This window comes from Ambystoma mexicanum, chromosome 9 (assembly GCF_040938575.1).
Source record: "Ambystoma mexicanum isolate Mex_15411 chromosome 9, UKY_AmexF1_1, whole genome shotgun sequence".
NCBI classification, from domain to species: domain Eukaryota; kingdom Metazoa; phylum Chordata; class Amphibia; order Caudata; family Ambystomatidae; genus Ambystoma; species Ambystoma mexicanum.
Genome location: NC_090931.1, coordinates 607,797,395 through 607,822,454, shown reverse-complemented (window position 1 = coordinate 607,822,454; position 25,060 = coordinate 607,797,395). Strand labels below are relative to the sequence as shown.

The following is a 25,060-nucleotide window of genomic DNA, read 5'->3' as shown; positions in this document are numbered from 1 at the left end:
GTAACCAACCTCGTAACACCATTTCGGACACCTAGCTTTCCAGTGCTGGGGCAGCTGCGCCTGCCAGGGTCAGACCTGTCAGGCGCAGCAGCCCCAGCAGGCAGACTCAGTGTGGCAGCTCAGAAACAAGGGTGCCAGTAAGCTTACCGGCACCCTTGTTTCTGGACTGCCACATTCATAATGAGGCCTATAGTTTCAGTTTGAAGTCACTCTGCCTTAACATTTTTTTATTTCTGTTCCAGTTTGGTCCTTTAACAGAAATACTTTCTTTATGAAGTCAGAGTGACTTCAAAAAGAAACCAATTTATTTTGAAGTAATGGGACTCCCCTCCGCCCCATGACATGGGGGCCTCCCGATCCTCTGCAGATGACTGGAACAAGTATTCCTGGCTACTGCAGGGAGCTGAAGGTCTTGTTCCCTGGACCAACGGATGAAAGGTGTGTGTGCATGCATGTACGTATGTGTATATGTATGTATATAATGTAATGTGCATTAATGAGTGAGTGCATGATGCAGTCTGGGTATGACTGTGGGAGTTTATGGTGAAATTGTGCACACTTAAATGTATGGTGGCTGCCTGGGTGTGCCTGTATGGTTAAAGGGTACAAACTTAAAGGTATAGGTGGCTGAGTGTACATGTATGTGTATGGTGTGTGTGCGTGTGTTCAGGTCCTCAACAAAATCTAAACTTCGGGAGACCGCTAACCCTTCAAATTTTGGGAGAGGTGCTAACTTCAAGAGCGATGGGGGAGGGGCAAACATATTTGTGTGGGGGAAAACATTTGTGTGGGGGTATCTAACTTTACGCATTCTAATGAGACTATTCTAGTGCAGCTTCAATGTTACAAGCAGTTAACTCTCTCTTTTAAGTCTGAAAGCACCCACTTATGGACTGTTGTAAGAATGAGCGGTCACCTGTCCCCTCTCTACCCTTCCAATCACTCCCCTGGCATGTAAGTATTAAACCCACATCACGATTTCAACTGCCTAAAAACGAACACTGAAATGCTTTACGTTAGTATTTGCTGGGCCTTAACGACGAAACACAGGTGCCGTTTAACATCTGTGGCCTGTTCTGTCTGGCAAGGGCATTGTCGGTCAGACAGGTCGAGTCAACATAGCCCAAATTCTCAGGGGCTCAGCGAGAGGACTGAAGCCCAGTCAGATCAATTGTGATGTGCCACTGCTTGTGTTTAAGCCATGACAATTTATTGGTAATCTTCATTACTCCTATCCTCATCCCTCCTCATCCCAGTACTTGTGTATGAGGCACTTTGCCACATACACAAGTACTGGGATGAGGTAGCGGGACATGGAGGTAATGCCTGGCTTAGTTACCTGTAATCTTCATTACTTCCAGGCCCCCTCTTCCTCATCCTTACCTATGAGGGAAGGTGCCTCATACGTCAGCACTGGGACAAGGAGAAGGGACGTGGAGGTAATTCGGGCCGATATGCTGATTTGGGGGGTTAAAGCAGGGGGCTGAAGGGAGAGGGGATGTGTGGGGGCAGGGATTGTGGGATAAATCGTAATGGCAATCCATCTTCAGGCTAAGCAAGCATGATATGTGGCATTAGTGGCTAGAGAGGCATTTTGGTGCAGTCAGTCTAGACATTTCTTAGTTTGGCTTGACGTTCTTTAACTGGGCATCGCTGATAACGCAGTTCTGCTAAGTGTAGTTACCTGACTAGACTGGCATTTGGTTGCTGCCAATCTCGCGGTTTCTTACTGTGGCATTGTATATTTTTCTGGGCATCTGTGATAAAACAACCATGATAAGTGTTATTGCTTTGACTGCCATTTTGGATCAACCAGTCTAGGTATGTCTAAATGTGGCCTGGCATGCTTTACTGTAATATGTTATTACATGTTAGACTGGCCTCCATTGTATAGCCAGTTGAACATGTTTTCATTGTGGCATGCCATTTTTTATAGCAAAGCATTCAATTAATGAAAGCATTGTGCACTGTAGGTGACTTGCATGTATTGGATTTTTGGACTGGTGTTACCCTACAAAACAATTGCAAATTCTCTGGCTTTTTAGCCAATTTTTTTATCAGAAAGTGTACTGTAAAATGCCTTAAAACACACATATATATATATATATATGCTGCTCCTAGTACAATGTGCAGTGTACCCTTGAAGCAGCACGCTCGCGCGCATTGCGCAAGTGTGGTAATCTAGGCCGGCCCAGAGTGTGGCGCAACCCATGATTTGCTGCCGAACTGGGGGGGGGGGGCTCAGCATGGCTCGCAGGGGGGCCCTCAAATGTGTTACGCCACTGGAGGGGTGTGTGAGGGGACTAGGGAGCAGGGAAAAGGCTTCTGCCTCTTCCAGAAATCTGTGTCTTTGCACGTCTTGCTGCGTTTCCTCGGAGAGAAGTAAACAAAACACCTCCCTAGTCTGTCTTTACTACCCCTTGCAGAAGTCTGTTTTATTTTGTTCAGTATTTGCAAGGACCAGTGGACGTCTTGTCACATTCCCTCTGAGAGAAGATAATGTATAGGTCTGTCTTTTCAGCCTCCTACCCAAGTCTGGTGTATTGCTTTATGAGAGCCAGTGGAGGTCTTGTTCTATCCCACTGAGCAAGGTGAAGGAACACAAAGTCTTTCTTTTCTGCCTCTTCTATTAGTCTGTTTTCTGCGTCTTTGAGAGGGTCAAGGGAGATCTTGTCACATTCCTTCTGAGAGTAACCAAGGTTTAGTTCATATCTTCCATTTCTGCCTCTTCTGTAAGTCTTTTTGTCTGTGTGAAAGTTGCATCATGTATGCCTTTGAAGTTCTCTGGGTGCTCTTTTGAGCACAGTACAATTTATAATATGGACAATGGTTGAGAGGGTGCAAAGTGTTTTGAGAGCCATCCGTTTTATTTTCCTATGTGGGTGCCTGACAGTCCGGAATGCAGAGGCGATGCTGGGGGGTGCTGAGGGAGCTATAGCCCCGGATCTTTTGGTTGTAGACCCGGATAGGAGCTCAGGGACTACAACCAAAAGGCTATGGGTAGCGATTAAGATGTTTGATGCTGCATCACTGGACAGTGCTTACTGCAACTCCCGCTTTGTTGGGGTTTACAGCAGCATTGAGAGTGTCTCTCAAGCTACCCAACCCACAGCTGATCCTGAGGAAAGCAATCAGCACTTCAGGGGAAGGGAATGCAGTGCTGTGCAGCCTTGTGCTCCTGAGCCAGGGCTACGTATTGTTAGCTCTTGTATTGTAGACAAATGATCTACTTGAAATGTTCAAAACATCATTAATTCATGTTAGGTGATTTAGCAAACTGCATTGACTTCTTAGAATAAAGCAAAGTGCACACAATTGTCTACCCTGCTGCTCCCCCATGCACACTTGCACCATTTTCAAAGCTGACCAATTGTTCTGGACCCCACTATTAAGGATGTGGATTTGGCTCCCATCATCTTAGCAGTCCTTGAAACACAATGCACACATGTAAATAGACCATGGATTCACCCAAACCACCAAGTATCCCCCATCACCTCCCCGCAGGAAAAAGGCGTGACCAAGGAACACGCAATGCACTCATGAAGGGCATCCCCCATTTCTGCCATTCTTTTTTTAATAACATATTTTATTGGGTTTTGAAAAACAAACAAACAACATAAGCACACTGCTGTTACGGGTCATTGACTGTTTCCCACCCCTATTGTTTACAGAATTGAGTCAGAGTTCACTTGTCCTCCTGCAAGGACCACATACGCTTCCCCTATTTCAAGGGCACTAAAGGCGTCAGATTGCCACAGTGCATCATTGTGTCCATTTGTCCAGAGTCACTTTTCAGTGGGCGTCTTCCCATTTATGCCATATTTTCTGTGCCTTGGCCGGACATCCTCTGGCCAAGTATACCCTGTTCTCCATTGCAGCACAAATGTCCACGTCGGTCATCCATTGTTCAAAGCTCGGAGTTATCTCTGACCCCCATTTTTGGGCGTTGTTTCTTTTAATAAGTGCAGTAGTGGTGAACACAAATAGTTTTTCGTATCTTGACAATTCGACTACCTCGTCTATTCCCAACAGTAACAGCTTAGGATCTCTAGAAATCTCTTTGCCTAGAACACTTGATAATTCATTACAACATGCCCCCCAGAATTGTTGAATACGTGGGCATGACCACAATTTGTGGAAGAAGGTACCTTCCTCAGTTTTGCATCTAAAGCAAGTTGGGTCGCTTATCCTCCACCACTTATAGAGGGCAGCTCTAGGATAGTACACTCTGTGTAATATCTTTAGCTGAATCAGCCTTGGCGATATGGGTACCTCTCTCGGGAACATCAATGCCACAACCCATTCCTCCGGTAGTATTGCACCCACATCAGTTTCCCATTTGGTCTGTAATGCTGTCAACTCTGTCGTGCCAAAAGAGATAATGGCGCTATATAGGGTTGATGTCATTTTTTGGGTGATTCGTTCCGGAAATAGGTTCCTTTCTAATGGCGTAAATTCGGGCAGTGAGATCATGTCAGGGAGATTATCTTGTAACGCGTGCTGCAGCTGTATGTGATGGTATCGTTCAGTCTGCGGAAGTGCAATAGAGCGAGCCAGCTCCGTGAATGGGATTACTTTGCCCTCTCTCACGACCTCGCCCAATGTGAGCGTTCCATGCCGGGACCAATACGGCCATTTGGGGAGGTTGTATACACCCATGAGGTTTCTGTTGTTCCACAAGGGCTGGGCTTGTGACAGCTTATTACCCCATCCCACGAATTTGTGTGTATCCGTCCAAATTTGGGTTATGTGTGTTCGCATATTGGAAGTGGATGTTCGGGCCCTTTTCTTGTAGCGATATTGCATAATCGGGTTTCCGGAGGTGTCATTCACAATTGTTAATTGGCTGGCCCAATAGTATGTTTGCATTCGCGGAAGTCCTATTCCACCCTCCCATATAGATCTTTGGAGCGTGGCGAATGCTATGCGTGGGTGGCATCCTTCCACAGCAATTTCCGAAGTGATTGCTCTATTTTCCGGAATATGTTTGGGGGGACATAAAGGGGAGCATTCTGTAATATCTGTAGGAATCGGAGCAAAGACATCATTTTAAAGAGCGCTGCAGTGTCAGGGGGAGGGATGACCAATGTCGGGATTCTTCAGCGAATCTGGTCATGATTGGATGCAGATTTCTGGGGATATAATCTTTAAGGTTATTCGTGACGAGTATGCCCAAATACCTGAACTGCTCTTTCTCGACTTGATAGGGACATTGTGGTGGTATCATTTGGTCTACTTGTCCCAGCGGGAACAGAGTGGATTTAGCCCAGTTGACTCGCAGGCTGCTGAAGGTCCCGTATTGATGCAACAATTCAGTCACTATGGGCCAGGATCTTATTGGGTCATGCAGGTATACAAGCAAGTCGTCCGCATATAGGGACACTTTGTCTTCCCAATTTTCTGACCAGCGGAAGCCCCTCCACGTTTCATTACTTCTTAGTATTATCGCAAGGGGTTCAATTGCTATTGCAAATATGATAGCTGACAACGGGCATCCTTGTCTGGTCCCCTTTCCTATCTCAAAGGGTTTTGATACGTAACTGTTTACTTTGGTGACTGCCATCGGTGATTTATACAGTAATTTGACCCAGCTCATAAATTGGGGCCCGAATCCAATTCTATGCATTATTTCCCAGATCGCTTCCCAATTGACCGAATCAAATGCTTTTTCGAAGTCTACTGCCAGCAGAGCCAATGGACCCTGAATGGTGGACATATTTTCTATCGCTGTATACAGTCGATGTATGTTCATGCGCGTGGATCTTTGTGGCATGAATCCACATTGATCCGGGTGAATTAAGGAGGTTATAATTGGCTGGAGCCGGTTGGCTAGTACCTTAACTAGGATTTTGGTTTCAGTGTTGATGAGCGAAATAAGTCTACATGAACTGCATCTGTCTGGCGGTTTGTCGGCTTTGGGCAATACCACTATGGTGGCTAGCCTCAGGTCTCGTGGGAGGGATCCCTCCGTGCGGGAGGTTTCATACATTTTCAGTAAATGTGGTGTGATTATATTTGAGCCTATTTTTTTCCACACCTCCACTGGGAAGCCATTGGGCCCTGGGGTTTTCCCAGGTTGGAGGTCCGCCATAGCTGTGGACAGTTCATCTTCTTTGAAGTTAGCTTCTAGCAGAGCAATTTGCTCGGGCGTCAGAGAGGGAAGGGTGACTCCCGAAAGAATAGTGGTATCAATGGGGGAGGGTGGTGCTTTGTAGAGATCCTTATAATAGGAAACAAACCCCTCTGCGATGTCGCGATCCGCAGTTATTAGTGTGTCCCCCTGTGTCCTAATCGCTCTAACATGTCCGAGTCCTTCGTCCCCTCTCTCCAGCCATGCCAGCATTTTGCCGCTTTATCCACAGTTTCGTACACTCTGACACGCATTGCTGTATGAGCCTGTTTGGCGTTGTCTAGGGCAGAGTTCTGTAATAGTTTTTGCGCTAGTTGTCGTGCCCGGTGGGATTCTGGCTGGCCTTGGGTTAAATGAGCTGCCTCTGCCCTTTGCACTCGCATTTCCGCTTCCCGAATTGATTCAGCCTGTCTTCTCTTATGGGCCGCAATCCAGGAGATAAGTTCCCCTCTTAGTACCGGTTTATTTGCTTCCCCTACGATTGTTGGGCTACCCACTGAATGCTCATTTAATTCAAAGTACGCTTCTGTGGTTTTTTGGGCCTGCTCTAGCAGCTCTGGGAAACCCAAATAATAGCTATTTAGCCTCGAGGTGGGTGGGGGAGTCGGTCTATCGGTGCTAATCTCCAACACGAGTGGGGAGTGGTCTGAGATGCCTCTGGGTAGGAACTGTATTGCATTTACTAGGTGTAGTTCGGATGTCGGGAGAAAGAAGTAATCCAGCCTAGACAGAGAGGCATGTGCCCCAGACAGAAACGAGTATTCCTTCGTGCCCGGGTGTAGATGTCTCCACACATCTTTCAGTCCCATGGCATCTGTAAATGCGGCTAGGTTGGTACGCCTGGAGGGGTTCCTCGTGCGTATAATCAAGCTCCAGGTTCATGACCTCGTTGAAGTCTCCCCCTACTATCATCAAACTTGAGGGATCTGCTGTGAATATGGGTGTTACATCGACAATTAGGGGAGTAAGTAAGGTTGGTGGAGCGTAAATGGCTAACATGGATATGGTGCGTCCCCAGAGAGTCCCAGATACGTGTACAAACCTGCCTCCTGTGTCTTGTGTTACGGAAGACAACTCAAATGGTAATCGCTTGTGTATGAGGATCAGAACTCCCCGAGCCCCCATGGAGAAGCCCGAATGTAGTGCTAATCGATAATTTGATCTCTTAAAGGGGTTGCAGTTCCCACCTGCTAGGTGGGTTTCCGTTAAGAATGCTGCGTCTGGCGCATGGCGGTTCAAATGTTGTAGAACAAGGCGCCTCTTAATGCTACTGCCAAGACCGTTCACATTCCAGGTCATAATTTTAATGGACTTGGTATTACTCCTATTGGTAGGTACCGACATATTAGCTGGGTGTTGGGAGTGACGGGTAGTGCTGTGTGTGTCCTGCGGCAGTGAACCTTTTCCACCTAGTGGGAGCCAGGACCCGACCTGAAGTGCGCTTTAACTCCCGTGCCCGGGTGGGATTACGGGTCATCTTAGAACCAAGAACAAAACAAACAAATTCTGATGCAACTTCGAATACCTTTGCCCCCTCACTATACTCCACCCCAACTTGAAGTATCTGTCGCCCAAACATCGGCCTGAGCTTGCCAAAGGTCCGCTCAGGCAACAATTAATAACCTTTACAACTCCTACCACAAATCCCGATGAATTAGGGGGGGGGTGTGCATCCAAAGCGGCCGCGAAATGTCTTCTCATCCGGGTGAAATACCTTGCTGTGCTGCTTTCATTCGCTGCTGGTCCCCAGTTTCTGGCTCTGCTGTCGGGGTGGATACTGCTGCCTTGTCTCTCCTCTCAGCCCTCTCCCTCGAGTGGCGGCACATTAACATCCCGGTTCGGCAGCTGGGCCGGAGGGCGGTCTCTGACTGGAGGATCGCGTGGGCGTGCAGGCCTGTTGCTCCGATTCGGTCTCCAGTCGCCATCTATGTGTTGTTCCGCCCATTTCCATGCCTCTTTAGGGTCGGTGAAGTGGACCGTTGTTCCTTTGTGAAAGATTTTCAGTTGGGCCGGGAAGATTAGACCGTATTTAATTTTCAGAGAGTGCAGTTGCTTCTTGATTTGCTCAAATGATTGCCTCGCCTTTTGTTCTTCTCTTGTGTAGTCCGGAAAGAAGGCAATTCTGGAGCCATTGTGGGTTATCGTGCCCTTCGTGCATGCCATTTGGAGCAAAGCGTCCCGGTTCCGGTAGTTAAGGAATCTTGCCACCACTGTGTGCGGTGGGGACCCAGGCGGAGGACGTCCGGTGGGGACTCGGTGAGCCCGTTAAACCGAGAAAAACGTGGAGAAGCACTTTCGGTCGAACAGATCGATGAGCCATTGCTCCAGGAACAGGTCCATACATTCACCTTCGGCTTTCTCGGGTAGGCCCAAGATGCGTACATTGTTTCTCCTTGATCTGCCTTCTCCCTCATCTACTCTCGCTTCCAGAACCTTTAGACGGGCAGTGGTTCTATGTAGTTGGTGCTCTAAGTTTCTCAGTCCGTCCTCCGTCCCAGATATGCGCTTCGCGGCTTCATTGGTGCCGGACGTTAACTTTTGAAGGTCATTACGTAGTAGTGAGACGTCCACGCTATTTTTTGTTCCATGGAGGTGCGGGAGTCGGTGATCGCCGCCATAATGTCTTTCAGAGATATTGCCTCTCCCGCTCCTTCCATGGGTGCACTGTGGTCCCGCTCCACCGGTATATTTGTTGCAGCTGTAGTAAATTGATCAATTTTGCTCTGTGTACCTGTTCTTTTGTATTTCTCCTTCCCTGTAACAGAGATCTGCGAGTGTGTCCAGTGCTTGTAGTCCCACTTTGTCCGGATAGGGATTCTATGCTTTGTCACCACCTGTTATCAGTGGTTCGTGCCGTGTTGCCGCTTTGCTTCGGAGGACCAGCGTATCGTGTGCTGCCACTGAATCCGGCCAGACCCGGTTCACACTCCGCGTCCAACGGGTTATGGGCGCCTTCACTTCTGTGAGGGTCGCCGTGGGTTTTAATAAGGTTGGATTCAGTGCCCTGTTTCCCGCCTCGGGGGTACCTGATGTTCGGAGCCCTGCCCCCACTTCGCAGCCGGGTATGCACTGTGATGGGGTGTCACAAGTATGTATTTGGGTCAGTGGCCTTCGTCAGCGGGCTCTATCGAGGGTTTGGTGGAAGTTCCTCCCCTTTGATTGAGGGCCAGCCAGGAATGTCGTGATGCCACTTTGCGTAGGAGGTCTTGCAAGTCGTGTGCAGCCGCTGTGTCCGGCCGGTCCCAGTTTACGCTCCACGTCCAACGGGTTATGGGCGCCTTCACTTCTGCGGAGGTTGTAGCGGGTTTTAATCAGGACTAATTCGGTGCCCTGTTTCCCGCCTCGTGAGGCACTTGGTGTCCGAAGCCCCAGCCCCTTCCCCGCAATCGGGTATGCACTGTTTTAAGTTGTTTCAAGTGTGTACTCACTGTGGAACTGTGGATCAATGAATTGATGGCCCCCGTGAGTAGGGAATACCGAGCGCCCGGCTGAAGGTTCTTTCCCTCTGGCTGAAAGCCGGCCAGGACTTGCCTCTGGGGGAAGCGCTGATTCGAAGCGTGTCTTGTCCTTCCCGGTGCGGGCTTCCCACCCGCACGCCCACAGTGGCGTAGTCGTGTACCGCCTATAGGGTCTCCCCCTGTTGGCTCCCGCTCAGTCCCGCTCCATGTCTCACTGCACGATGCAATTCGCCTTCACTCCCCTCACGCCGGGAGATGTCCCAGGACCACTCCCTGCACCCTCCGTCTTCTTCGCTGGCACTGATCTCAATCCTGTGGATCCGCTACATGGGCGGGCTCACCTCCGCAGCGCATAGTGTGGCGCCATCTTGGGAGCACTTCACTGGGCCGCTTCGGAAAGTGTTTTGGTCTCTGGCAGCCTCACCGTTGTGCGTTTCGCTGCGATTTCCACCCAAAATTCGCTGCAACGCTTCCTCTCAAACTCAATGCAGTTTGACACGGATCACAGGAGATTTTAGACGGATATAAGTTGCGGGTCCGGGAGCTCTGAGGCTCACGTCCGCATCGCTCCGTAGCTGGCCACGCCCCCCTCCATTTCCGCCATTCTTGACTGAACGTCAGCCATTTCAGACTGCCCTAGATAATACCAGCTTATACAAAGCTCACTCCAATACTCTGCCTTCCATTCCTTGTATTTCCTCTCAAGTATTTTCCTAGGCCCCTCCCGCCAATTTTAATTTGACACCCGAATTTCCCTTCACCTGCTCCTTATCAAAATATTTTGCGCTATTTTTCTGTGTGCTACCTTTAGGTGTTATTGTTTTTGATCTTCAACTGTAAACTCTCCCTCTACCCTTAATTAAAAGCAACCACGAAGAGCGCATTGTTCCACCTACGCCAGTTTCGAGTTATGAGCAGGAATGGACTGACATATAGGGAACTCTGGAGATTTCCTGGTGGTCCTCTGTACCCTGGGCCTCTTTTGTGTGGTATTTCCAAGTTTTCTCACAGGAAAAGTATTGGGCATGCTGAAAATGTGTCATGTGGGGCCACTTTGAACTTTATTTCCAGGGCCTCTTTTAGTTCCCAGTCCACCCCTGGTTATGAGGAGTCCTTCCACGCCCCTGCGCCAACACTGATTGACTCGTGTTGGTTCCAGCAGGGGTATCTTCCAGACTGAACTTACCAGCGCCACTGGGATCCGGCCGCTGGCATCACGCGTCCACTCTGCGAACTGCAAGGTCAGGGCTTCCTTGCGCTTCTCCTTCACTTGAGCGTCAATACCCGCCAGTTTCACGCGCTGCTCCTGCGCCTCTTTCATCTCCTGCTTCAGCTGGGCCAGCCTGGTAGAGACACAACCAAGGGTCAGCACAGCACAGTGATGTCACGGAAAAGCTCGCAGAAGCCCCAAGCAAGAACATAAAGCACTACACTTATATGCCACCTCTCCACCGCCTTCAATTCAATTGGACAAATTCGACGTGAGTCAGCATTTACAAGTGGTGTGCCATTAACTAAAAGTTTGACATGCACTAAAAAAAAAAATACCACAAAAACACACTCACTCCGACTTACCAACATGTCTTCAATGGCTAGACTCTTTCTCCATGGGTCCCCACATTGCCCTTCAACTACCTACTACTACATTGGCACCAAGACCCACTACCCTCTGCTTAACCACCATCACCAAGGCACGAAGATTCATTATGCCTGCGCTTAACCACCACCACGAAGGTACTTACATCTATCACCCTACACCATGCCCACTACCACACTCACACAAATTACCTCTCCCCCGCCCCCTGTAGCTGCTCAGACCTTCCCTTTGGTCACTATGTTGCGTTTTCTTCCCCCCAGAACATGAGCATCCCATTGATTGGAGCCAGGGGTTTGCAATTTGCGGTTCCCCAGATGTTCTGCACCATGATGCCCATGATCCCTCACTATTGACTATGCTGGCTGGGAATGGTGGGCAGTGTGGTCCGAAACATCTGTAGAGCCAAAGGTTGCAGAGCCCTAGATTAGGCGCGTTCTCCCTGCTTGCCCTCGCCATCTCTCTTCACGCTTGCATCTTGCTCCTGGCCTATAAACCTCACCCCATCAATATGCTTGGTTTGACTGTTGCCATTCATATGACTCTGTGGCCACAACTAGCGTTCACTGTAAAATTGTCCTGATAAGAATTCTCTCTCCTGTGCCCTTTAGGCATAAATGAACACGTGGTTTATGACTATTTCCTGGTGCCAGAGGCGTTGCTAGGGAGGTGGGGGGGGGGGGCTGAGGGGGCTATAGCCCCGGGTCTTTTGGTTGTAGCCCTGGATAGAAGCTCAGGGGTTACAACCAAAAGGCTAGCTAGCCCCGAGATGCCGATAGTCCCAACATTAGTGTAGCCCTGTATCTTTTCCAGACCTAGCATCACCCCTGCCTGGCGCACCGTGCGGGAGTCTGCTCCCACTGTGTCTGTGTGGTAGCAATGCCTAGTGTTAATCCATAGTATTTGTGTGACCCCTGACTGTGCTGTTATGTCATGAGTGTGTAGTGTACGTCAGTAGAATTTGTCGAGCGCTGGGTCCTCTGTGTTGCCCCAATGTCAGTTTGAGATTTCCTGGGTGGTGAGCGCGGGTGGGTTTTCCCTTCCTCTGTACCTGTCCACTTACTGGAATAAAGAGGACTGACCCCAGTACCGGAATAAAGAGGACTTCCCTGAACCGGCTGTCAAGGCCCTCTACTTGGCCAGATTAGCACACATTGCTATGATGCCCCTCAGGACCTCAGGTGATTGGTTCCTCCCAAACACCGTTACTACTCAGATGTCCTGGCTCTGATCACCCTACGTAATGCATATTTCACCCCATGCGATCCACTGTTCAGTGCTGTGGTGCGCTCAAGGGTCTGATCTGCACTAAGGAGAACTGCAAAACAAATACATAACTGAATTTTCACAGATGATATTCACTGTGGCATTAATACACATCTGGTTTTTTAGCATTCTGGCAACCAGGGGTGTTGCTAGGTCTGGAAAAGATCTGGGGCTACGCTAATGTCGGGACTGTCAGGACTCAGGGCTAGCTAGCCTTTTGGCTGTAGCCCCTGAGATTCTATCCGGGGCTACTACCAAAACACCCGGGGCTACAGTCCCCTAAACCCACCCCCCCAGCAACGCCTCTGCTGGCAACCAGTCAGAGGGACGTCAACTGATATCTTTCACTGCGCAAATGTGCAGTCTGACCATCTGTAAATTCGTGCTAGGAGAAAGCTCAAGCTACCCAGTGTCAGGTGTGAGCAGCTCCTCCAGTCCTGGGATTTGCTTGGAATTCTGGTAGCTGTGGTTCTGCATTAAAAGCAGGAATGTTAGGCAATGCAATGGGAAAGTAGGACCGGATGAACTCAGGTCTGGCATAGTACTATTTAAGATTTGAATTGTGGTTCATTAGAATGCAGGGATTTAATTTTCTCTGCAATACTCCAGTGCTCCAAGTCACCCGGACCCCAATTGCGCAGTCCTGGACATCCTTTCTACAGCACCTTGTAATCTTGCACTTTGCTCTTAGTTTTGTCAATGTGAAAAGACTAAGCTTCTTGAGCTGCACTACTTTGCTATATGGAAAGCCTGGTTTGGAAGCAAGGGTGCCTCATTACGTGGCTGGCAGTAATTCAGTGGGAAATCCACAGAATGACCACCAAACGCACATAATGTTACTGCCACTAGGCTCTGTGGACATTCCTCGGGATTACGAGTGGCGGCACGGCGGTATAATTCCAATTTTATAAAGTCCATAGTACTCCATGTGGATTTTTTCGAAATTACCACCTGCAATAATTCTGATGATTTTTGGCAATGAGGCGGAGAGGATGTACATCCAGCTTTGGTGGAGGTACACCCCCCACTTAACAGCCAACAATCGTAGTACGGCAGCGCGGTAAAATGGCAGTAACAGAATTACTGCCACTTTCCTGCTGTTTTACCACACTGCCAATGAGGCCCAAAGTGTCCTGCTGACAAAGAGCCATCTAGATCCAGTCACTGTAAGACTTCCCTCATGAATTCACCCTCCCTTACCGCAGCCTATATCTGAGGACGCACTCAATCCCAATTTGCACCCACCTGCTGGACTCCAAAGCCAAGACTTGCGATTTCAGGTCCTTCACAACTTCCTTCAAGCCCCTGGCGTAGGGTGTGGCCTTGCCTCCTCTGGCCACCTGAGCGTTGCTCCTCATCAGTGTCTCTGCCAGAAAATTCACCGGGTTGAACTTGGCTGCCAGACCCGGGACGTCCAGAAGCTGCCGCTTCTCGGCCTCCAGTAACAGCTTCTCCACGCCCGGCACGAGGGCGGGCAGCAGTTTCTCCAGCAGGTAGGCCCTGGTCTCGGCCGTCTCCTTATCTGCGCTGTGCCATTCCCTGGCCAGGGGGTCCAGGGCCTCTTTCTGGCGCAGCTTGGCCTCTTCCGCCCTGACTTGGCGGAAGACTTCCGTCGTAGTCTGCTGCAGGTCGAGGCCCCTCTGCTGGACTCTGTCGAAGAAGTTCTGTTTCCACCGGCCATCGTCTGGCTCGCCAGGTCGCCGGCTCCTTTTCCCCCCACCTGCAGCAGTCTCGCAGGTCGGATCCTCACAGTCCAAGCCAGAGGCCGGCTCTGGCTTTCTGTTTCTTGACGCCTTAGACATGCTTTACTGTCAAAGACACAAATTTAAAAACAGCAGTGTTAGGCAGGCGCAGACATTTCGGCATCTACAAATTATGCTCCGAGTAGGCAGCACAGACAGGACCATCCAGGCCCACACTTTGTCAATGAGATGACAATTCAGAACCAGAACTTTGTAATGTAATTATGGCGCAATACAGAGCAGCTGGCTCACCTATCGGGAGCAGCACTGTCGCCATTTAACACATGGAGCCGTTCTAAAACAAGAGCATTCAGTAACAGTGTAATACTGAGAAAGTCAAAAGATGTGGCTCTGCTTAATGACAATATTTTTTATTGTTCCAAGTATATTATCTTCATAGGCCCAGGTATTGACACCACTTTCCATGTATTACCATCCCTGCCCAGATACTCCCACCATTTATTGTATTGAATTTGGTTATTTATATAGCACTCTTTCCCCACTTGTGTGGCCTCAATGCGCTTTTCCCTTGGTTGAACGCCCTTGGTGACTGTAGTCTATGTGGTTGGAAAATTCTAGTGGGGTTTGTTTAGGAGATGCGTGTGTGCATGTAGCGGTTCTAGGACTAGGGTGGCTGGCAAGGCTCGACTAAGCAGCCCGAGAGTGTTCAGACACATGGGTGGGTGCTGTTGCGGGTTAGATATAGATTGCTATTGTTGAGTTTATGTGGGTCAGCTATACCATATTCCTTTCGGGTGGTGGTCGCTGCATGCCAGTGGTAGAGGTGTTGAGGGTACGCCAGGTGCTTCAGTCTGGACAGCTTTGTGTGCACTAGGCCGGATGTGCTTAGCCGTAGGTGTATTCTATTATGTATGAATGCTTGGCTGTGCCTGCGTCTTTTGTCCACACTAGTGGTGTGAGAAATACGGACCGTTGGCTGCGAGACTGCTCGGGTGGGGCAATGTATGTCCAAGTCTACAATTGAGGGACCTATATCAGTGGGCCTAGCTTTCATAATGTAGCAGGTATCCACATATATTAAGCAAAGATGTAGGCTACACCTAGATTCGAGAGTCATGTATAGTGGGGAAGAGGCCAACACCTAACAGTGCAGCTCGAGAACAAGGCTAAGCACTGCTAGATTCGAGAGTCCTGTATAGTGGGGGAGCGGCCTACATCTGACAATGCAATGTGATTACAAGGCTAGACACAGCTAGAGCCTAAACTTAACACTGCAATTTGAGTAGAGGGCTAGACACAGCTCGATTTGGGAGTCCTGCATGGAGGGTGAAAGGCCTACACCCGACAGTGATAGAGAGAGGAGGCTACACCTTGATTAGAGGATTCTGTAGAGTGAGGGAGAGGGCTAGGTTTCACAGTACATTACACCATACAGTAGACATTGATGGGCGCTATAGCTGGATTGACTGTCCTATATAGCGGGCGAAAAGGCCTGGGTTCCGCAGTGGGTGGGTCTTAAAATATAATAGTCAGAGATGGAGGCTACACCTAATCATGCTGATAGTCACAGTTCTAAGTGTGGTACTTGGTAACCTTCACAGTCCTATCTAGATATTGCTGTAATCTTGTAGGAAGTCTATTTGCACGCTATTGCTGTCATATGCCCAGACACTCACATCACATGCCAGTTTTATGCTATTATATGCCCAGCCAATCATAGCACTTTCCAAGGATTGAAATAATTAGGTCCAGATACTCCCATCACATGCCAGCTATTGCCACCATTTTGAAGGTATTGGCGTAATATGCTGAGGCACCCCGTTTCCACTGGTATTGACATGCTGTGCCCAGGTTTCCACTTGTCAGGTATTGCCATCACATCACTGTACTGCGGATATTGCCATAATTTGCACATGTATGCACCTCATATGCTACCAGTTGTAAGATATTGGCATGTTATGTCCAACTACTCACTGCCACTTTCGAGGCAATGCCATCATATGCCCCAGGAACACCATTTGTTATGCACGGGCCATTTAAGCCCAGATACACAATTTGCCAGCAATTGCGTTATAAGCCCAGTTAAATCTTTTGCCAGTATTGCCAACATATCCCCAGGTTGTCCCGCCATTTACCAGGCACTGGCATCATCTGCCCAAATTCACATACTACCGATATTTTACCAGTCATTGACATCTGATGGCGAGGTAGACCTTTTTCTGGGCATTTGCAGTATATGTTCAGGGACTCGCAAATGTTGCCATCATATACCCTGGTAGTCTCAACATTCAAAGTGGATTAAAAGTATTAACATCTTTTGACCAGGTACTCGTGCTTTTTGTCAGGTATTCCTATCACATGTCCACACACCTACACCATTTGCTGGTTACTGGCATCATATGCCCAAGTACTCACACCAGTTGCAGGTATTGCTATAATCGTATCCTGTCGTTTTTCCGACAGGAATTCCTTCCAAGTAATTTACTTCAAAGGAATTCCGCTGGAAAAACGAATCAAACGATATAGGGGGCTGGAGGTGAAGGGCTAAAAAGGGTGGGGAGGTGTTTGGGGTAGGGGCGCTAGTATAGGGAGAAGGGATAGTTGGGGGGGCATCCCCAAAAGAAAAAGAAAAAATTAGATGAGATTTTTCATCGGAATTCCTTCCACGTAAATTACTTCGAAAGAATTCCTGTCATTAAAACGACATGGGACCGCTAGAATATGCCCAGGCTTGAACAGCTCCTACCGTCTAGTTTCCCAGTGTTTGCATTCACATGCATCCATCACGCAGTCTATCCAGGGTGGGGCCATTCCCGGGCTCTTGGCTTGGGAGTCCAAGTATTGTCATACTGGTGTAGTCTAGTCAAAGACATTAATTGCATTCTCAGATAACAATAGCCTCCAAGCTTCAAGGGGTTCTTTGAGCTCATCTCAAATTCACCGGCCAACATGCATTGCAGTTTTATAATATTCAGTATTACACCTGCCTTCACGTGTATCCCCCCTTTAATACAGACCCTCTCTGTGAGGAATTCGACCATCCGCACAGGGACAGTGCGCTTGCCTGGGCTTTTAGATTTTTAGTTTATTTTAAGAGAATGAAAGATGGGAGATTGACCTCTGAAAATATGTGTGGCCGTGCCCGCACATATTTTCCACGCACACTGCACGGCAGAAGAAAATAGTCATGTACTCTGGGAGGATACAGCTTGCCAGCGTTGCCCTCCCCTGTCATGTGTAGCTGACACCTGACAGCTGTGGGTACATCAAAGCTTTGGCGGTGGGCAGCCTGATTAGCATTTCAAGGCCCAGCGGATTTGCATCTCCATTGTTACACCCTGCTGGTGGCGACAAATGCTGGAAGGCTTGGGTGCAGGAAGTGACAATGAAGACCAAAGACCAACACCTCTTTGTAATAGAATGTGTCAACTTGGTACTGCCTTTGACACAGTCAACCATGCCATCCTGCTCAATCATCTCCATGATTACCTGGCTATCACCGATCAGGCCCTGGCCTGGCTGACCTTGTTCCCCTCTGATTGACCCTCCCAGGTCCAACTTGGGTCCTTCCTTTCCTCCATCTCACTCTCTAGCTGTGGTGTTCCCCAGGGGTCTAACCTCTCTCCCTGGCTGTTCCAAAAATACCAGGCACCTCTCGCCCTCCGCATTGCCGCTCTCTGCTCCAACTTTTAGTGCTATGCGGATGACACTCAACTCGATTTCAGGCTCTCCTCTGCCACCTCTTCTTCATCTCTCATCTCTGTCTGTTTGACTGCTATCCGGAGGTTGTGGGCCGCCAACGATCTCTGCCTTAATGCCAGTAAGATGAAGATTCACCTAATCGGCCCACCTGCACCCTCCTTTCCTGTCACTCTCTGGCCAGCCTCCCCTGGTCCTCTTCCTGCTCCCACCTGTGAGGCTAAGAACCTCAGGGTCAACTTGGACTCCACACTCTCCTTTTCTTCTCACAGCTCTGACGTCTCTAAGAAGTCAAACTACCAACTGCACCTCCTCAGAGTTATTCTTCCTTTCCCCAGAAGCTCACTGTCTCTAGAGCTCTGGTTCTCTCTAGGCTGGACTACTGAAACAGCCTCTTTCTAAACCTGCCTGCTTCTACTCTCCACCCCTGCAACTCATCCAGAACAGCACTGCAAGACTTGCCCTTGGCATCAAACCCAGGGATCATAGCTCTCCAGCACTGAAATCTCTGTATTGGCTCCCAGTGGCTGCAAGGATTAAGTTCAAGACCCTTTGCATTGTACACAAGGCCTTCTGGGTCCTGGGTCTTCAATACCTCCAACTCTCTCTTTGTAAATACCTTCCTACTCTAGTTCTTCGCTCCTCCACCTCCAACTCCCTTAGGGTCAGTCGCTTCTCCAAGCAACGAGTTGGTGGTAGATCTCTTTCTTCGGCTCGGGTTTCCCTCTGGAACAGCCTCCCCACCTCTCTGAAACTTGAGGAGAACCATCTCTGGTTTGGAAGTACCTCATGACCTTCCTCTTTGCTTCTGCCTTCTCTCTTCCTCTTCCCTGGTCATTTCCTGTCTGATACTGCACTGGTCACCTGGCTACCCTCTGATTTCGGGTCTAGGTCCCTGCCCGCCCAGTTTCACACCTGCACTGCCTACCGGCAACCCTTGCACTTGGGTCTGTATCTGTAACCCTACAGTCCCCTTACCTGCACTTTTGGACACCTGCTGTCTGCACTTACCCTTGCACCTGCCACCTGCTGACCGCACCGCACTTCTCGTTATTGTTTTGATCCCATGTACAGCACTGCCCCCTCTCCTTTCCCCTGGCACTTTTCTCCTCTCCCCTCCCCTTGCGCAATCTCAATGTCACTTGGCTAGTAGGATCGTTGTCTCTGTCCTCCGTCTGTTCCCCCCTCCTTGCCTCATCGCGCCTTGAAACACTTGTGTATAGGTGCGTTACAAATGCCATATCATATCGTTCCAGCCATGTTACCAAAACTGGACAAGGAGGTCTTATAATTTACTTGTATTCCAATCTGTTTGGATCCCTTCTGGTGTACTAGAGGTGTGGAGTTGATTGATGGTTTAGAAACCGATATTCATCCCTGGACCACTGGTGCCCCGGAAGTTGATTCGTCACACTCTCAAAGTTGCGCTTAAAGTTATTCACAATTATCTCAAACTCCATGAGATAAATGGAGCAACTTGCACCAACGTTCTCACAAATATTCCCTTCAGTTCACTAACTGGGTTTTGTCTTCTTACGTTTGTCCTATATCTGTTCCCCGCTTTCTTTTCCTCTTACCCCATGCCCTTTTGCCTTTCCTTGGAGACTACAGTCTGCAACCCATTTGGGTGCATAATGCGCCTCTCTTTCGACAACCCTAGGTTATCTGCGACTATTAAAGTGGGGATTCGGTGCAGCATAAAAACGTTTTCGCATAACATAATATCACATAACATAACCAACTTCACATTCTAGGTATTTCCACTATTTGCCCCGATATTCGCATTTTATTCCCAGGTACTTATCCCATTTTCCGGGTATTTGCACCATTTGCTTACATGCCCATGTACACCATTACAGCTATTGCCATCATATGTCCAGGTGCTCACACCATTAGCAAGAGATTGCCATCAGTTTCTCATTTGCACACACCGTTTGCTCGATAGTTGCTACCATTTGCCACATGTTGCTACCATTTCCTAACACCAGAAATAGTACAGGGCGAATGTGCAGCAGGGATGCCGGATTAGAGGGTGGTGCACAAACCTCCACCCATCATGTGCAGGATCCTAGTGTCAGTGTTGTGCCCACGCAGCACTGCTGTTTTGACGTCTCCTTTGTACCCACAGCAGCAAGGAAGTACTTGAACACAGCATGCCGAGGCGCTTCATTTCTCATTCAGAGGCACTCACAGAGAGGCCTTATGAACATCAATACAAGCTTAATAACTGTACTAAGCGAAAGCCAAGAAATCCTGGCAGATTGCGCAGCAGCTGACAGAGGGAGTGTAAATGAAATGCCACAATCGGAAGATGCTGAAATGAAGCAATCATTAAGACACTCGTATGAAAACCATAGACTTCAGGAAAGAAAGGCTTTTTTGGGACAAAACGCATACAATATGTGCCATTGATAACATAGTGGAGGACATGGGTTCTTTACAGTGGGGTGAGAGAATGTGACTTGAAGAGCAGGTGTTGCAGGGGAAGGTACAGAGCCTGCTGACGCAGGTTCGAATCCCGGCAAGGCAAAACTCAGCCTTTCATCCTTCCGAGGTCGATAAACGAGCATTAGCAGCGATCAGATACCCGAGGGTTCGTAGCACTATATAAGTGCAAAATTATTAAGGTGGAAGCATAAACCAGGGACAAAGAAAGGACAGAATGACATAGGAACGGTATGGAGAGGAAGAGCTGAATTAAGCATGGATGGGTGATGGGAAAGTATTGTCAATGAAGGGTAGGGACAGAGGAAAACAGGGTGATGCAGTAGCGTAGGGTACTAGGAAACAGGTTCTTCAGAAAGAAGGAAAGCTTTGAGGTTGGATTTAAATAGTGGTAGAGTTGAAGTGTATGGGAAGAGCATTCCACAGTTGGGGACGGAGGCGACAGAGTGAGCGGAAACAAGAGGGAGCACAGGGGGCTCGAGTGGCGGCAAGGAGGTGAGCAGAGGATGATCGTAATGAACGAGGAGGAAAGTAGGGAGTGAGATGAGCGGATAGGTAGGATGGGGTGAGTCCATGGATAGTTTTGAAGATGATGAGAAGAGGTTTATACCGAGTCCTTTTTTTCATAGATAGCCAGCCAATCTGGTGATTGGAAGTGGGGGTACAGGAAAACGAGAAAGGCTGAAAAGTGTGTGGAACGTGAAGTTGAGGACTTTGTCCAGAGGTGAAAAAGCATAGTTGGGAAAGCCATAGAGGAGACTGGCACAGTAGTCGCATCTAGAAAGAACTAAGGAGGAGATAAGCTGTTTAGCAGTATTGAAAGGAAGAAGATGATGGATTTTTTTCTGATATTGAGGAGGTTGAATCTGGCTGCAGTGGCAGTTTTGGAGATGAAGAGCGAGAAGTTGTGGGATGGGTTAAAGATGACACCAAGGTTATGAGCAGAAGCAGACTAAGGAAGCAAGTCAGGAGAGACGAGTGGAAGAGATCACCTGTTTGGCTGATGAATAGAGAACTTCAGTTTTAGTGGAGTTGAGCATGAGAAAGTTAGAAGCCATCCAATATTTAATGCTGGAGAGACAGTTTGACATTTCTGACAACAGTTCATTGGAGAAGATCATCTGAGTGTCATTAGCAAAGAGTTGATAGGAGAGAAGCCGTAAGACGAGATCAGGACACCAAGAGCGGAAGTACAGAGAGTGAAGAGAAGTGGACCCAGGACAGAACCTTGGGGAACTCCAACGTTAAGGGGGGGTGAGTGAGGAGGTAAGGCTGTTCCAGGACATCAGAAAGTGTCTGGGGGCAAGGTATGAAGCAATCCAAGTGAGGGCATTATCTCTGATGCCAAGGAGAGATAATGTAGAGAGAAGGTCAAAATGGTTGACAGTATCGAAGGCGGGAGAGAGGTCGAGAAGAATTGGAATAGATTAAAGGTTTGCCTGACGAGCGAAAGAGATGAAGTTTCTGACATTTCATTAATTTATTTATTTTTACATTTGTTAAGTGCACAAAGCCGGAAGCATCAAGGCACTGGTTACATCTCATAGGCTGCGTATGACAAGGAACAAGAACAGGTAGTCAATGAAAGGGACAAGGGCAAATCGATTAGGATTGAGTCAGCAAGGTAATACAGGAGGTGTATTCAGCGAGAAAAGTAGAGTTTTAAGTTGCTTCCGAAACAGCCACTATGATTGTTCCAATCTCAATGTCAAAGGTAAGGCATTTCAGTCCTTAGAGGGTTGACAGGAAAGCTGGACCCCACTGCTTTCTTGCATCTGAAGGGGAGGGGTAGTAAGTTGATGCAAATACGAAGAGCATGTAGGTCTGGAAGATTGGGCTGTGGAGAGGATTTGTGAGAGGTATTTTAGCGCAGAGTTGGAGAGGCATCTATGCATGATTGCTAAGGTTTTGAAAGTGAGGAAATGAGTTCACGCTTTGGGATTTTGAGAGTGGCTCTGAGGGCATTGTTTTGAATGATTTGCAGTTTTTGTTAATGTTACGAGTGGAAGTACCTGTGAATAGGACAGTGCAATAATCCAGTTTGGAGCCAATCAGTGCTCTTGCAATGGTGATGGTTGTCAGGGGTCAGAAAGGGTCTGCAAGCATTTATACGTTTAGAGGTGTGCACTGCAGAGGAGGTGATCGCATTGACTTGCCTGAATAAGGACAAGGACATTGGGGAGAGCTGTCATGTAGAATACATAGGTTGGAAGACAGACTTAAGAGGTTTCCGGAGGTTGTGAGTATCCAAGAACTCAGAGAGTTAATTAAATACTACTCACTCAAGGATTTTGGAATAGTGTGGTAGAGGAGAGACAACAAACGTTGGCAGAACAGTTAGGCTCTAGACCAGGTTTTTAAAGGAGAGGGATGCCAGTAGCTGTTCTATTGGAGGGTGGAAATGTGGCATTGTCAGGAGACGAGTTGAAGAGGGAAGCAATATGTGGAGCAACACTAAGAGCCATGTGCTTCATAATATGAAGGGTCAGTGGGGGCACAGGAAGACATAGTACCGGGACATGAGGGTAGGAGTGGTGGGAAAAAGTAAGTAGGAGGAGGGGATAGGAGGTAGGTAGCATGGGTATTGTGAATGGTGGACATTTTAGGAGCAAAGTAGAGAGCAGGATCATTTCCAGAAAGAACAGGAGATGAGGTGTATTTAGGAGATGGGAGAATTGAGTTGAGAGATTTTTGGAGGCACCTTGGTTGGGAGGATTGAGACGAAATGAGAGAGAGATAGAAGACACATTTGGCAGAGTTAATAGTAGATGAATAGTTTTGAAGAATAGTGAGATAGAGTTGGAGAGCAGAGGTGTATTTTGACCTTTGCCAACTGCAACTCTCCTTCCGCATTGTTGATTTCAGAGTGCGGATGAGAGGTGTAATACAGGGCCATGGAGGGGAGAATTAAAGAGTGAGTGTAGTAAGAGGGTAGTGACAGGAGAAGGGAGCATAAAGAGCAGTGTTCAAGTTGGCAAAGGCTTCTTCAGTGGATGGAAAGATGAGTTCAGGGTAGGAGGAGAGAGTGGTGTAGGTCAGAGAGGTAGTTAGGGAGTTTAGAGGAAGTAAACATCTGCTTAGAAATATTTGTAGTAGATGGAGAGAGTGAGGAAGCAGCAGCAGTGGAGAACGAGGTAAAGACGATATAATGATCGCAGGGAGAAGGAGCAGTGGATGTATTATGGCAGAATGTTGAGAGGAGATGAGAATAAGGTCAAGGGAGTTTCCATTTCAATGGGTGGGCAGCGAGTGGACATAACAGAGTGAGTGGTGGCAGCGAGTGGACAGAACAGAGTGAGTGGTTAAGTAGAAGAGGGTTAAAGTCAGTGGATAGAACAGCAGAGAGGGGGGGTTGAAGTCACCAATGGCAATGAAGTGGTGATCAGGAGGGAGAGAGACAATTAGTTGGTATATGTGGTTGAATAATTGACCCACCAGACCAGGTGGCATGTAGAGAGAGGTTATATGTATGCCATAAGGGGCAGTGCTTGTGGAGATAGTGTATTGGAATTAGGGAAAACTGGCGGAAGATAGGTGAGTTGGAGAGATGGGAAGTTTGGAGGATGAAAACAGTCCTACACCACCACCCCTGCCAGTGTGGGGTGAGAGTGAGTGTGGGTGTAGGCAGGGTGATGTAGGGCAGCAAGGGTTGCCAAGTCAAAGGGAGAGATCCGGGTTTCAGAAAGGGTAGGAGGGCCAGAGAAGGAGAATGAGAATTCAGAAGCACCCCAAGAAACATGAATCCATGAGACTTGGACAAGGATTAGCAATATAGAAACACCTCATCCAAACTCCTTGGAAGTTTTACAAGGGGCAATGCACAAGTTGATCAACACTGTCAACATCACATAGGCCAAAAAGGAAGATCTTGAAGAGAGATCTAGACAGAACAATGTGAGAATGGCAGGATTTTCGGTGTCTGCTGCGACTGGTAACTCTACTTAGGAAATATATATATTCTAAACTAAGCTGGATAAATCATTGAGTATTGAGCCCTTTTCCATTCATCATTTTCGCAATCTATGAACAAATCTCCTAGCAGGCAGCATCCTAGTACTACATTAAAGATATATGACAATCTGTGATCCAGGATATGAAAGGCCTCCTTTTCTCCAGCACACTTTTGGATTAAGTCATGGCCCCTATAGTTGAGGACTCCTGCAATGATAGGGCAAGGAAGAAACCCTGCAGTCGGGAGATGAATGAAGGGTATATGCTGAGTCAGCCATAAGGAGTGCAGAAAATGCTGAGTCGGCAAAGACTCCTTTGGGGAAGTTTCCCCATGAGGATCTCGATGATGGCAGCTGAATTTATGTAGAGGAGGTTTGAGGGGCTGAATTTCTGTGGACATCGCTAACCCCAGGGTACAACACATTCATCCTTCCCTATGTCCTTTTGAATGTGCTAACTTGCAGGTCAAAGGATGAAACATGCGTGAAAATTAAAATCTGTTCAGCTGTCACTTTAGAGGTGCTATTTCCGAAATATGGGCTGATGCAAAACCTTTCATGATGTTATGTGGTCGTTTTTAGGCATAGTGGTTGAGTTGATTTGCATGGAATTCTCTGATAGAGGCATTGGATATTATGCATTTCAGGTAAAGGAGTTGGTGTTGGCGTGTCAGGTTTATGTGCTGGGTTGATGTGCATTTCATAGTGGTTGGGTTGATGTGTGTAGAATGCTCTGACAGATGTATGGCATATTATACATATCGGTTAAAGGAGGTGGTGCTGGCTCATAAGATTTGTGAGTTTAGTTGATGAGC

The 25,060-nt window shown here is 48.1% G+C and overlaps 1 protein-coding gene across 2 annotated transcripts in view; it reads right to left on the bottom strand.

Moving 5' to 3' along the window:
- EFCAB5 (EF-hand calcium binding domain 5) overlaps positions 1–25,060 on the bottom strand; it is a 361,217-nt gene that overhangs the window by 317,577 nt on the left and 18,580 nt on the right. For both annotated transcript variants that reach the window (XM_069615250.1, XM_069615251.1), the window contains exons 2-3: positions 13,694–14,256; positions 10,775–10,931 (exon numbers count right to left, since the gene is read on the bottom strand). In XM_069615250.1, the coding sequence (XP_069471351.1) occupies positions 10,775–10,931; positions 13,694–14,250 (714 nt within the window). In that variant the 5' untranslated portion in view covers positions 14,251–14,256. The remainder of the gene's footprint in view (positions 1–10,774; positions 10,932–13,693; positions 14,257–25,060) is intronic.